This window comes from Maylandia zebra, linkage group LG8 (genome assembly GCF_041146795.1).
Source record: "Maylandia zebra isolate NMK-2024a linkage group LG8, Mzebra_GT3a, whole genome shotgun sequence".
Lineage (NCBI taxonomy): Eukaryota > Metazoa > Chordata > Actinopteri > Cichliformes > Cichlidae > Maylandia > Maylandia zebra.
In genome coordinates, this window is record NC_135174.1 from 21,771,245 (window position 1) to 21,786,208 (window position 14,964).

At 40.2% G+C, this 14,964-nt stretch overlaps 2 protein-coding genes across 2 annotated transcripts in view; both read left to right on the forward strand.

Annotated features, from left to right (window-relative positions):
- Positions 1-6,183, forward strand: part of prkcea (protein kinase C, epsilon a) — a 53,495-nt gene extending 47,312 nt beyond the window's left edge. Inside the window, exons 13-15 of the mRNA XM_012920642.4 lie at positions 1,273-1,461; positions 2,558-2,704; positions 4,291-6,183. Coding sequence (XP_012776096.2) covers positions 1,273-1,461; positions 2,558-2,704; positions 4,291-4,440 — 486 coding nt within the window. The 3' untranslated portion in view covers positions 4,441-6,183. The remainder of the gene's footprint in view (positions 1-1,272; positions 1,462-2,557; positions 2,705-4,290) is intronic.
- Positions 6,184-6,619: 436 nt separating this feature from the next.
- Positions 6,620-14,907, forward strand: LOC101473138 (endothelial PAS domain-containing protein 1-like). The gene is made up of 9 exons (XM_004556800.5): positions 6,620-6,645; positions 7,486-7,652; positions 10,475-10,722; positions 10,809-10,893; positions 11,729-11,829; positions 11,939-12,102; positions 12,922-13,028; positions 13,120-13,288; positions 14,791-14,907. The coding sequence occupies exons 1-9, from the start codon at positions 6,620-6,622 to the stop codon at positions 14,852-14,854; spliced, it is 1,131 nt and encodes a 376-aa protein (XP_004556857.3). The 3' UTR covers positions 14,855-14,907.
- Positions 14,908-14,964: the final 57 nt, after the last annotated feature.

A 14,964-nucleotide genomic window follows, 5' to 3' on the forward strand; every position in this document is an offset into this window, starting at 1 on the left:
TTCTTACCCTTGTATTGTTAAGTAGCTATTAGCTATTAACAACATTATATTTCACCTGGATATTTGAACATCTGTCCTGATAACATTAATCTGAGCTAAGTTAAAATCACAGATTCAGACTTATCAGTATTGTACTGATGTATCAAAGATGGAAGTCCCATGAGCTGAGTGCTTTTCAGTTTTGCTGTCTTGCTGTTTTAAAACCTCGTGACGAGTGACGGACAGACTGTAGCCGAGGACCCCACAAACCACTTGTCTGGTCCTAATAATGACTATAATTTACCAAATGGCTTCATTTTTTAACCGTGTGTGAACTGGAATTTGAAGTTGAGCCCATAAGTTCATTAGAAAGTGTTTTCTGAATTCAAAAATAAGGGAGCCGATTTCTATGCAGCTGTAAGCATTTTTTGCAGCCTGCTGCACTGCCCCCTGCTGGCCATTAAAAAAAATACAGGTTTAGGTCACAGCAGAGTTTTGGGCCACATTTTAGACCCAGAAGTTGTGCATATCTTATGCTGTCTATCCAACTTTAGCTCCCTTTTAGTCAGGACTAACAATCATATTAACAACAATCAACATCCGGCTCTGTTGCTCAGTGCGAAAGGGAACAATCTTCATTCATTTCAGGGTCATATGACTTCGCTGTCATCACAAGCATTTATTGGCTCCACCACCGTGCTTGCTGTGGGGTCATTAACTTCTGGGGGACTCTCAGTCCCCTTGGTTACAAATATAATGTTTAGTCTTTGTTAAGGAATCAATCAAACACTTTTTGGATAAATTGCCTAAAAATGTCACCGGCCGAAGTGCCAAGTGTTCATGACGCATCCGAGTGCAATCACTTATCATGGGTATTACACAAGTCTGTGTTTGTGCACATCAGCTGAAGGTGGACACTGAAGTTGAAGAAAACTTGTGTGCAGCAGTTAAAGCATTTCAAGGGACTTTTATTTGCATAATTTTTAAGTAGATATGCTTTTAAGAAGTCAAAAAGCATATGAAAGATAAATTATTATTCAATGCAGAGACTTTTTATCTCTCTTAAACATGTATGGAGATGATCTTTAAGTAGTTCAGTTTCCCTTTCACTCTTGCTGCTGATGACATTAGTTAGGTCTATCCATTGTTTTGGCTTTTCTACACCACTTAAAGTGGAATAAAGTACATCCTATTGAGGCTCTTCACCTCAATGGATCTGTTTGCAGGATGTCACGCAAGCAGAAATGTATTTCCTCGTAATCATCTTGAGCTGTGTCATTTGGTTGAATTCAGATCCTGCAGGAGCTGGAGTACGGAGCCTCTGTGGACTGGTGGGCCCTTGGGGTGCTGATGTATGAGATGATGGCCGGACAGCCTCCGTTCGAAGCCGATAATGAAGACGACTTGTTTGAGTCGATTCTCCACGACGATGTCCTCTACCCCGTGTGGCTCAGCAAAGAGGCTGTTTCTATTCTCCGAGCGGTACGTGTCGTCTCTCCCAACATTATCTGACATTTTTGTAGGACTGGTAAGCTCTTGGGAAGCTCTCATCACCAATTTCTTTTGATTCTACAAGGAAAGCTTAGTTTATTTTAACTGTATTTAGGAGATTTTGATCAAAATCAATTAAAATCAGTTCAGTTTTATTCACATAGTGCCAAATCATAACAGTCTCCTTATTAATGTGCTTTATACTGTCAGGTAATACAAGTAATACAGAAAAAATCCAACAATCAGATAACCCCACTATGAGCTAGCACTTGGCAACAGTGGAAAGGAAAAACTCTCCATCAGAACCAGGCTCAGGGAGCAGCAGCCACCTCCTATGAGTGGTTGGGAGTGGATGTACTAATAAAGTACTTGTGTATTTTAACATGGACAACCAACATTTATTAAACGTGCTATGAAGAGAAATGTAGAACGGCTATATGAGCACTGTAACGAGTGTAACGATGCAGATAAGTTGAAGTTAAGTTAAACAAAAAACAAACTTCAATGTCTAAAAGGCTCAATTCCAGCCCAGACTTGGCCAAGCTTTAACACAACAGCATCTCAATTAACAAAAACTGTTCCTGCAAGAGAAGAATTCAGTCTTGTGGTCACCGTTTTAACTTTCATTCAGATTTCTATCCTCAGAGCGTCACACGAGCAAATCAAACTCAAAGTGCACTTGATGCAAAGGTGTCATGCTGCACTTTCCTCGGACACTGAGGAGAATTAAAAAAAGGTTAAATGCAGTCATAAAACTGCAGTGAATCACAAAGTGCTCTTATAATGCCGAACAGACAGCAGAACAAAAGCAACGCGGTAAATAACACCGGCACTCTGCTGACCTGTTTGATCACTCTGCCAGTGACTCTGTGGATGCTAAAAACAAAGAGCCGTTTATGCCTCGGCTCTATTATTAGCACCAAAATGCTCCCCCCCTTATCTCCTCAATCCCGAATCCTTTGTCTTTACTTGTGCAAACAAAGATGTGAAGTGTATTTTGTTATGGATTAAACCACAGCTAATAGTTTTCAAGGTCCTGCTTTTCTGGAAGAATAAGTCCAAAAATACAAATGTTTTATTTGTGCAGTTCATGACAAAGAACCCGGCCAAGCGTCTGGGCTGCGTCGTGAGCCAGGGTGGCGAGGAGGCCATCAAGACCCACGCCTTCTTCAGAGAGATCGACTGGGTACTGTTGGAGCAGAGAAAAGTCAAACCACCCTTTAAACCCCGGATTGTAAGAGACACACACTCTGCACGAACTCACACAGGCCACAGTTTTACATGCAGCTATTTCACACATAAACCTTCAGTAATGCATCGTGTATTTGATACTAAACATTTTTCAAGGCTCAGTAGTTTTGTGAACTTGTGGATAGGTATCCGAATTATTATTCTTTAGTTTTAAATTTACTTGGAATGCTGAAAGACTATATACATGACATATACTGAGCATATTCTGATTCTGAGGAACTACACCAACAAACTAGCAAAATACTCAAAAAATACTTGTTTCTCAAAATACTAATTTATCATTCAGCCAAAATCTCAACTGTAGCAGAACGAAACATAAGCTGCAATGTTCAGGTAATATTCGCTAATATTACCTGGCAATGGCTAAACTAAAGAGAGCAGCACACAGCCAAAAAAAAAAATGCTTCTTTTTCTTAGTCCACCAGGTGGTGCTGTTGAGTTTTGGGTTTCATTTGGAAGTTGGTAAAACAAAGATGGAGGCCTGAGAGAAGTGCTGTGTGTTTAAATCAGAGATGTTGCCTTTTTTAACAAGAAAGGGACAAAGGAGATGGATTTGTAAGGAGTGTCATGTGAAAGTAAAATATTCTATGAATACTGTAAACATGAGGGCATATTTCATGCACTGCCATCCTCTCTGGTAATTCCTGCCTCTACTGCCGAGTTGGGGGACCTGTTCTTTGTACTTTGTTCTTTGTACCTGTACTTTGAGGTTTATTTTATCACCCCATTTGCAGTTAGTTGTTAAAAAGCTAATGTTAGCAAAGTATTTGAAACATTAGGGTAAGTGGGACCAGTCAAATAAGGTTTTAAAGCCCTGCGGTGGCTGTTATATTTTCACCACCATCTCTGCTGGTGTCAAGTTGCATCGTAGACTTTCATCTGGGATTGTTTTTTAATACTGTACGTCTCTTTTTGTCTCAAATATAAAATTCAACATCAACACCTTTATTACTATGCTGTCAAAAGTCTTCAGGTTAGCTTTCAGGAATTTTAAAGCCTAGAAAGCCTGAAGTTAAAGTAGGCATAAGCACGGAGATTGAAAAAGTATCTCAATTCGTTATGTTGAGTAATTCTCACAGTACCAGTCAAAGGTTTGGACACAGTCACCCATTCAGTTGTTTGCTGGCAGAATCGAAAAAGGGAAGTTCACATACTACGAGGTCAACTGAGAGTCATGACCTGCTTCCCCCTCCAGAATGGGCAGGCTTTAAGCGCACTCTGTCTCTGTCAATCATTCAAAAACAAGTAAATATGTGTTTTTAAAAAGTCTTTCGGTGTACTGAATTACTTTAATTTTAATATGTGTTTATTCATTTTGTTTGTGAAAGAAAGACTGTGCCATTTAGTCTCTAAAAGTAGCTTAAAAGGCTTGAAATCCCAATTTTGCTAATGTTAGATTTAAAAGGTTTGTGGCGTGTTAATTAAAGACCCCCTAAGAGAGCACCTTTCAAGGAACAGTAAGTCACAGTGGTCAGAAGGTGTCGCTGTCATGTAATTTTGAACGTTCTCTGACATCCTTCCCTCCGTCTGTGCCTTTGTGTGTGTGTTTTCGTGTGCATGCGTCTGCAGAAGACCAAACGAGATGTGAATAACTTCGACCAGGATTTCACCAAGGAGGACCCCGTGTTGACGCCCACGGACGAGGCCATTATCCGACAGATCAACCAGGAGGAGTTCAAGGACTTCTCCTACTGCGCCCCCGAGGAGACGCATACCTAACACATACACAAATACACACAGATCCAGCCACACTAAACTCGGTATGCACGCACTCACACATGCTGACACTCCATAGATCCATAAAATCCCTTTACAAATCACACACGCACACAAACACACACACACGGTCAGTCCTTTACTTTGAAGCTATTGGCTGTTGTTACTTTTGAGATATAATTTACTTGCATTGTGTTGTTGTTGTTGCCTGGGTTCATTATGAATATGAATATGAATTTAAATATGAATATGCACACGCTCTCACAAACAAACGCACGCACACATCGACACGCTCACGTGCGTACAAACACTACAATCCCAAGTTTTACGTGCCCTCGCGCACTCCTACAGTACAAGGTCACTGCACACGCTCAGACAAAACCAAACACACATACACACACCTACACTGCTTCTCTCCCCGGCACCTGTACACATGTGGACTGTGGGTGCTGGGTGCAGAGGCTTGTATATAGCCTGTGTTGAGTGGCTGTATCGTGCTGGTGTTGTCTGCTATTAAAGGAGCGTCGTGGCGCATGGACAAGCACCCTACCTGTGTTATTACTGTCCTTATTGTGGACCAGTTAGGGCCAAATCCCCTTTTGTGCAATACCCTGACTATCTATATATTTTATGGTTTGTTTGTTCATGTGCGCGTGTGTGTGTGTGTATGTGGTTTTTTTCTTCCTCAAAATGTGTTTTTTAAATTGTTTTTGTTGGATTATGGTATGACTGAAGTATTCACTCATTCTCTGTCCTTTGTGTACAAAGTGAATGTCGAGCTTACGAGTTACAGGCTATCGAACTAATTATGTCGAGCAGAGTGTTAGAGGCGGCCTGTGTAGCAGTGAAAAGCCCCATTTCCAGCTATTTCATCCGTCTGTTAGGTTCAGAGATTTGGTCTGCCCTTTTTGTGTGAATGTGGGCCTTTTTATTAATATTATTGTTATTATTATTATTATTATTGTGAATGTATATTTTCATGCGTGCGAATGTGTGAATTTCTTTTTTCCCCTTTTCTGTCTGTTTTTTAGCATTTCCATAGCAACCGTCAGTGTTTTCCCTTTCCTTGCACTCTATTTCAAAGCACCAATTCCCCTTTTCCACATCCAGCAGCTCTTTCAGCCAAAACCACACGCTTTATTTTTTCTGACTTTTGCTCTTTATGTTTTCAAGAATGGCTTTTTCTTTCTTATTGCTCTCTCTCGCTCGCTCTTTCTCTCTTTTTTATTCTAAATCGAATTATTATTATTATTATTGTAAAGTGTATCTGGAGAAATCCTTTGTGCATAATACTATAACTATACTATTATAGGTCTGTTACAGCCGGGTTGATAAGACGTGTTGAGAGCCAGCAGCTGAATTACCTCTCACTTCACACACACACACACACACACACACACACACACACACACACACACACACACACACACACACACACACACACACACACACACACACACACACACACATACACAATAAGCACCAATACAGACTAGCTCCTTTTCCACCTCCCCCTTCTTCTCACTTTCTATTGTGCAGACACACACACACTAAACACAGAAGGACTGTTGCGTACTGTACAGTGATCTGAAGATGAGCTGGTTGCTCTCTGTGCAGTAGAGTTGATGTGTAGTGAAGCTTTGTGCACCTGGTCACACTATCTTACTCTGTGCCAAAATGTAGTGCAACAGCCGGGCTAGTCCTGTCTGGTCTGATTCCAATAAAACACTGAGCTGTCTACATCAATCCCAGACTACATTGTGTCTTTTTCTTATTGTTCTTTTCCCCTTCTTTGCTTTAATCGATTCTAACCTGCTGCTGTTCAGAGGCAAATCTGTGGGATGCTCAAAAGTTTATGTAAGAGAAGAAGAAGAGGGGAGGGAGGGTGGAGTGGAGGGAGGAGGAAAGAAGAGGGGAGGGAGATGCTTCTCATCAAGGCTGACCTATCATCACTTTTGGAGCCCTCTAGGTAATTTGCATGCCAAGGGGAGATGAGACTGTTTGGAATCCATTCAAGTCATCTGTGCAGCACTGTGGGTCTAATTGCCTGTCTGATGAACTAGTCTACCTGTGATGGTGCAAATTGCAGTGCAGAGAGTCGCTGTTGTGCCGTGAACTCCTGCTGCCATCGCGCCTGCTTTCCTGAGCCGTCATTCACCATGCGAGACATCTGCGAGGCACGATGACAGCTGACAAGGAGAAGAGAAGGTAAAGCAGCGTGTTGCTTTGTTCATAGGGGCATTCATTTGGCAGCAATAAATCTTAATAGATCAAGTTTAAGTGAGTTGCCAGCTAACTGAGGTAAAGAAGTGAGGTCAAAGAGAGTGCTGTGGCCACTCTGGATGCCTCAGATCTTAACCACGGTGCACTGTTGACCTTCCACATCTCTTCATCAGTGGTGGGGGAACTATTAAAAAACAAAGACACTAAAAACTGCAAAAGATAGAATTCAAATACTTCAAGGTAAAGCTCTGGAATCAAATCTTTCAGTAGAAATGAGGCAATGTTAGCAGTAAAAACACTGAAGGTGAAGTAGGAATAAGCATGGAGATTGAAGAAGTGTCACATATTGAGAAATTCTCTAAACTCACACAGATTATGTCAAAAGTTCACAGTGTGATGAAGCTGAAACATGACTGTTTTTACAGTTCCTGTAAAGCTGAGGAACAATGTCACTTTATTTATTTATTTATTTTTCCTTACATCAGTTTGAACACAGAATCCAAGTCTGCAGAGTCACAACATTAGCAGGCAAAATGCAGAAAATGAACAATATTATCTTCCGATATCAAAGAGAGTACATTTTAAATAGTCTTTGAGAAAATGCACTTCATCCAGTATCATCTCACTTTTACTTTAGTGACTAAATGAGTGAGTTTTCTCTAGTTTATATGTATCTATGTTGTGTGCAGCATAGAGCATACTTGCAGTAAAATGGTGTTTATAAACTTACCTAACTTAATTTTAGGTAGTAAAATCTGATGTAAGTTTGATTGAGAGAAATTTAGTTCAGCCTTCTTTGCATTTCCTGACTTCTGCTTTCTGAAGAGCGATCAGCCGTGAGGCTGCTCGAAGGAGACGGCGAGTGGAGTCTGACGTGTTTGGGGATTTGTCTCGCCTCCTGCCGCTGCAGCCCTCCGTCAGAGCTCACCTGGACAAGCCCTCCGTCATTCGCCTGACCCTCAGCTACATACGCATGCACACTCTGCTCAAAGGTAACAGCGCACATGTGAAGACATTTAACACTGGCCTCTGTGTGTGAGATACACTCAGAGCAAACTGAATCACAAGGAGAAAAACACCACTTGAAGTCAGTAAATATACGCATTTACATATTTATGGCACCATTTATGTACTCGGCACTGATATTAGTTTGCAGGCTTTAGAGAAAATATAGTGAAATATAGAGAAAACCTTCAAATGATGTAAATGCTTTGTTTCCTTTATTTCTCCTGAAATCTGGGAAATTCATACAAAACACCCCCCCCCCCCAAATAGCTCACAAAGTGTAGAGAACAAGCACAAAAATAGCTAAAACTGAAGTGTTAACAGTGCTGTTCAAAAATAATGTATTTCATAATACAAACAGATTTCCATTAAGGTGATATCCATAAATAAATACATGCAATTGGGCTGTTTAAACTATTTAATTCTTGCTGAGGTGTGTCTGGCCTATTTATTTATCAATCCATTATCCTGCCAAGAATCCCAGGAGTCTTTGTGTTTGCTCTGCGCCTGTCTCACAACAGTCAATCCATCCGCTTTAAATTCAGCTTGTGTTTGGGTTAAATTTGACCTGTTTTGACATTTAATAGCAGCACAAATGCTTTAAATGTTTCTAAAGTGACCTGAAACACACAGAAAATGACTAACATGACTAACAGGTGCTAAAATATTTTACAAATGGATTTTACATCAATTTCAGGGAATCCTGCAACTGTGCATGCCGTGTCTATGTGTATTTCATATGGGACAGTAGTGACAGTTCAAGGTGGACCTCAACACAATTGTATATGGTGTTTCTCTACTCAGTTTTAGCATTTAAAGTGTTTTCTTCCTCCAAGCCTCATTCACACATTCATACACAAGCCTTTTATCGAAACCCAGTTGCCGTTAACCACACATTCACACACTCATATTCATACTCTGATGGAAGTATTAGGGGGAGCTCATAGCTCTACCACCTGACCCAAAGAAATCTGCTAACAGAGTAAGAGTAAAACAGCATAAGAGTGATCATATATGGAGCACATAAGGAAGAGCAGTCGTACAGGGGTCACAGGATCTGTTGACACAAACACAAGATCTGAAATTTTTCAGCATGGCGGTGGAGTGGTTAGTACAGTTGCCTCACAGTTCCTGGTTTAAATTTTCTGTGTGGAGTGTACGTGTGCTCTCTGGGCCTTCAGGGGTTTCCTTCAGTTTCCTTTTGGCCCGTCTCCTCGTCTCCTCCCACGGTTCAAAGACATCCATGTTAGGTTAACTGGTGATTCGAAACTGGTTGTGGATGTGAGGCAGAATAAAGTGCTTGAAATAGATGGAATAAGGCGGTGTATTAATGTGTGGTTAAAGTGTGAGTTGTAGCTAAAAGTGCTTTGTGTGGTCAGAAGAACTAAAAAAGCACAACACAAATGCAAGGACATCACGTGAGCACCCACAACGGAGCAAAATAATCTAAAAATAAACAAGTTAGAATTAAAGTCTGAAATCAGTCTGATTCGAGTTTAAACTATTTGAGATTATGAAGCTAACCAAGCTGCCAGTTCAGTGAGTGTGGAAAACACACGTGTGAGTCCCACATGCAAGATTTCCTACTGATGCTTTTAATGTGCAGACTAATCCTTTTTTTAAGCATTTTGTGTGTTTCAACTAACAATTAATCTCTAATTAACACTGATAATTATAAATGGCAGTTTTAATGATGTAAGAGTGAGGAAATGGTTAACAGCTGTAATGGTTATATAATAAAGCTCAACAGTTCACGTTCAGTAAAATACATTTAAATCATTATGGCTGTCTTAGGACATGAGGTTTGGTGATTACAGTGTTTTTTCTCTTTTTCTCTTACATCTAATAAATAGATTAATCCTCTATTTATTACCATCACAGAGACTATTTGTACAGAGTTGTAGTTCTGAGTCAAATCTTGGCTCCACACTTGGACATGAAATATGAGCAGTATGAAAGGGTTATGTAAGGCCATGTGCAAATTCATGTTTTCATCCCTTCATCCCAGAATATTGGGTTAATTCAACTTGATTTAATATTTTAATATTATTATTATTATGTGGTTTTCAGTGCCCCACTTCCAGTGGCTCAGTGTCCACAAACCACTACCATAACTTAACCCCAACACCAAGTCTTAGCACGGCAGATATTTAAATATGTGTGAAAAACCAAAATGATTTAGTCACTCTGAAAATCTAAAACTCAAGCTGGTTCTCACAGAGCAGAGAAACACACCCTTTTTTGTTTTTGCTTTTGTTTTTGTTCTTTTGTTTCCTGTGTGAGTTAATTTCACTCAGTCGTGCCGTTTAGATCATCAGTTCTCAAGAAAGCTAAAAACCACAATCTGTCAGTTCTGCACAGCCGTGTTGTGAGCAGACACCTTGGCCATCTCTTTAAAATTAGACACCTATAAAATTTGATGCTTTGCCGCACGTGCTGCATTTAGAAAACATCTGTCAATTGTATATACAAAAAATTAACAAGGGTTACACTATTCATAAAAAGGAACTGGACTAATAAAGACAAGTTAGGATAACAGGCTCGTGTAGTTTTTTCTGCTTACTTAAAAGGTTTTCAGATTAATACAGTGTTAAAATGTGGAGATGCAAAAAAAAAGTGAAGAAAAAAAATTCAACGGGCTTGTGGGTTTTAGATTCAGATTGGTTTTAGAAAGAGGAAGTCTAAGATAACACAAGTACTAACAGCTGAAGCAAACACACAAAATGAAAAAGGAAACGCATCTTTTGTTATCCACTGAAAATGTAGACTAGAAAGCTTTGTCATATAAAAAACACTCTGTTTGTCTTAGAAAATGATGGGATAAATGCCGGGAGTAGGCACATGATAACATATCAGCAAGCGGTGGAAGGTGGAGATGAACAGAGCGGCTGTGACGGAGCACAGGACGAAGAGGAGAAAGACACAGAGGAATTCGAAGCCTCGCAGGAGACAAACATGTACCTGGGGATCTTGGAGGGATTTGTCATGGTCTTGTCCACTGAGGGAGACATGATCTTTCTGTCTGACAATGTCAGCAAGTACATGGGCCTGACTCAGGTAAATAAACCCACATATATTCTTACTATTCTTTTAAATAACCAGTAGGATTCAGGACTGAAATACTCTTCTATGTTTTCTCAAAGACTGAGTTGATGGGACACAACATTTTTGAATATACTCATCCCTGTGACCATGAAGAAATCAGAAGTAATCTGCGTCTAACAGCAGGTGGGTATTTGAACATCAAGGATATACGTTTTTCATATATGTTGGACACCATTTCAAAGCAAATATCTAATCAGCCAATCACACGGCAGCAACTCTGTGCATTTAGGCATGTAGATGTTGTCAAGGCGACCCACGGAAGTTCAAACTGAGCATTAAAACAGCAACTCAAATACCCACTCGTAGCATCCAAGACACGCAGAAGAGCATCTCTAAATCCACAACATGTTAATTTGAAGCAACTGGTTTACAGCAGCAGAAGACCACACTGGGTGCCACTTCTGCCGGACTCACCAAAATGGGACAAGGAAGATTATAAAAACATCACCTGCTCTGATGAGTGTCAGTTTCTGCTGCAACATTCACATGGTATGGTCATGATTTTGTGTAAACAACATTAAAGGATGGATCTATCCTGCCTTGAATCAACATTTCAGTCTGGTGGTGGACGTATAATAGTGCGGGGGATCTTTTCTCGTCACACTTTTGGCCCTTTATGACCCACTGAACCAAATGACGCACTTTAAACACCAGAGCCTATCTGACTATTTCCATTGAGCATGTACTGATGACAGGTTCTTGTCTCAAAGCTCAAATCATCTCAAGCTGGTTTCCTGAACATGAAAATGAGTTCACTGTACTCAAATAGTCTCGACAGTCACCACATCTCTTCAATGGAATGGGAGATTCCCATCATTGATGCGTAGCTGATAAACCGGCAACTAAAGAAGTTCTGAAGCCATAAAGGTGGTTTAGCATATTGTACCTAACAAAGTGTCCAGGGAGTATATATTCATACAGCTTTGTCCATGTGGCTAAATTAATTACTTATTTTTAGAGGAAGTTTGGTACGGTGAGAAGAGGGACTTTGTCATGAGGATAAAAAGTGCTCTGACTCACAGAGGAAGAACCGCCAACCTCAAGTCAGCTACTTGGAAGGTTCGTGAGAAACAGTATCGCTTAAAAATATCTTTTTTAAAAATGGCCCCCTGGTCTACATCATGATGATTTTTTATCACACCTCCCATTTCCAACTCTGTGAGTTCAGGTTCTGCACTGTCAGGGCCGAGCAAAGGTGTGCGTGGACCCGTCTGCAGTTTCCTGTCTGCTCCTGACCTGTCGGCCTCTGCCTCTCTCACACACCCTGCTCAGCAGATACACCTTCACCAGCCAGCACAGCATGGACATGAGGTTTACCTATTGTGACCAGAGGTGTGTACATGCATTCAACCAAAGGTGGAATTTGTTGTTTATTAAAAGGATTGTCTTTTTGTAATTACTCTTCAACTAGTAGCTTAGATTAATTAGTGCTTGTGAATAAGCGGAAATAAGTAACAACGGGAAAAAACCCCCAACAAAAAACCCCCCATGCAGAAGCATTTTTAACCACCATATATATATTACTTTAATACATTTAAAATGAATGCAGGATGTTAAGTTGAAAAACAGGAACATGTCTGGTAATCTTATTATGCAGTGCTGGATATTATGAAATTATATTTTTTCAAAAAGGGACAATTTTCGAAGCCAATTCGGAGCCAATTTCGTTTAAAAACTGTGCTGCATTAAGTGTTCTATCTGAACCCTCAGCCAAGAAAGCTCAACCAAAAAATCGGCTACAGTATACAGTTCAAACATTAAAGTAGAAATCATTAAAACAAGTTTCATTATGATTCTGGTTAGAAAATCCTGATATGTCATAGTTATAGCAGATTGGTAGTTAATAACCTTCAGTGTAACACATTTCAGGGCCTGACCTATGTTTATATAAACAACTCTGTGGTTATAATGCAAACCCTTGCCAGCTGAGAATGAGTGCACAGCATAATGTGTGACTTTATGAAAGCAGTGAATTGTAAACTTGCTTTTGGTGTTGGCTTTTGCACTTTTGTCATTGGAATTAAAGAAGAATGACTGTGCAGTTGTTTGTAAAGGCAACAGTGACTGGTTTATTAACATGATTTTAATCCTCAGTGTTGCTGACTTGCAAAATAAAATCATTTTGCCTCGTGTGTGTTTCTGTGTGTGCAGAGTGACTTCTCTTTTGGGCTACAGACCTGAGGAGCTGCTGGGCCGCTCCATCTATGATCTCTGTCACGCACTGGACACAAGCTGTTTGAACAAAAATCATCTAAACCGTAAGCACTGACACACAGACACAGACGTGCACGCGCACACACTACACTCCTATAAATACTTAACTAACTAACTTAACGTATTTCCCCGCAGTGTGTCTGAAGAACCAGTCAGTCAGCGGTCAGTACAGGATGCTGGTGAAAGGTGGAGGTTACGTCTGGGTGGAGAGTCACAGTGCTGTCATCCCCAGCGTCCGACCCTCCAGGTCCAGACCTGGCATCCCCCAGCCGCTCTGCATCCTCAGCGTTACCTACGTCCTCAGGTGTGTGCATTATTTTTGAAACCGCTTTGATTTAGCATGGCCATCACAGTAAACATGTTATTGGCTTTATTTCTAACCAGATTGGTAGCTCCATTGTCACCTCCTGACCCAGGACCAGGCCCTATCTCTTAACCCAAATCAATTTTAAGAATCATTTCTGGTGGTTTACCCAGACTACAGTGATGCATTAACTTCCAACATGCGACTCTGACAATAAACGATCCTTTCAGTGATTAATGGTCAACCAATTTCAACCAGTCCACAAAAATGCCTACCACAGGTCTTTATAACATCCAGGGTGTTTGCACAACCTGGAGCACTGATGTCCCAAATGGAAACGTGCTAATGGGAAAGGGATTAAAAAAGGTGTTTGCAGGTAGATTTGTACGCCATAGCATCTATTATTTGTGAAGGGGAGAATATGAATCGAATAACTTAAAGCAACATATTATTATCTTTGAGGCTGTAACTAAGGATGATAAGTTATTGAAATTAATTTGTTGATTATGTCTTAATAGAGAAATGTAGTATGATGACCTGTAGGGTTCCTCAGTAGTCTGGGCCTGGACCGCCTGTTTTCTTTATACATGTTACCCCTGAGGCATGTCATCCACAGCAATGGTGTGAGTTTTCCTTTTTATGCAGATGACACACAGATGCGCGTCTATTTTAACCTCAGTGACATTCTCTTAAAATCAAATCATTGAGTGACTGCATCCAATATATTAAATGCTGGATGATACAGAAGTTCTTGGAACAAAATATGGATAATTAAAACTGAAGTAATTGTTACTGGCCCCAGTGAATCTGACACGCTCACATGGACGCACCTGAACTCCGTGTCTGTAAAGTTGGGCCAGTACTGTAAAATCTTTGGCATCAGCTTTAACAACCAGGTCACACTGAATAACTTTTCAGTTCAGTTTTTCAGTCTCGTTAAAGTAGCTTAGGAAACTTATCAGCTCAGTTTTATTCAAAGGAAATCTAGAGAAAATCGCACATTTCTGGGTTGGATAAGTAAAACTCATTATACGCAAACTATTGCTGATTAGAACTGAAACTTCTTACTAAAATAAAAAAAACAACACATCACTCCCGTTCCGGCTTCACTTCACTGGTTAACTGTTAATTTTAGAACTGATGTTGTTGTTGAATTTTAAGGCCAGCTGGCATCTGACATATTTGCCTGGTTTAAAGCTGCTGGGCAACCCACAATCATCGGTTGAGAGTCAATGGTGATCTGGCTTTTTCTGTTAGGAGATCCATTCTTTGAGACAATCTTTCTTTGAGATAAGCTGTTTTTTTTCTCCATCTTGTCTCCCAAAGCACTTGGGAACTTTCTTTTAAAGAAATTCATAAAATATAAAATATCTCCTTTGCAAAAACTCAGATAAAAGTGAAAACTCTGAAGGTAGAATGTTTTTTTGTCGTTGCTGTTTTAATACAACTCAGAGTGCTGTTATTTACAGATGTTTAATATTGTGTGCATGTGTGTGTCACAGTGGTGTGGAGCAGCCATCTCTGCAGCTCTCCCTGGACCAGACTATCCACAGATATTTGAATTGAAATCGAGATCTGAAGAGATGTCTGCGAAACCCTCCGTCCTTCTGGGAGCCCTCATCGATTATTTCTATTAATCAAATTTCATAAAATTTTTGACTTTTAAAATCAGAGTG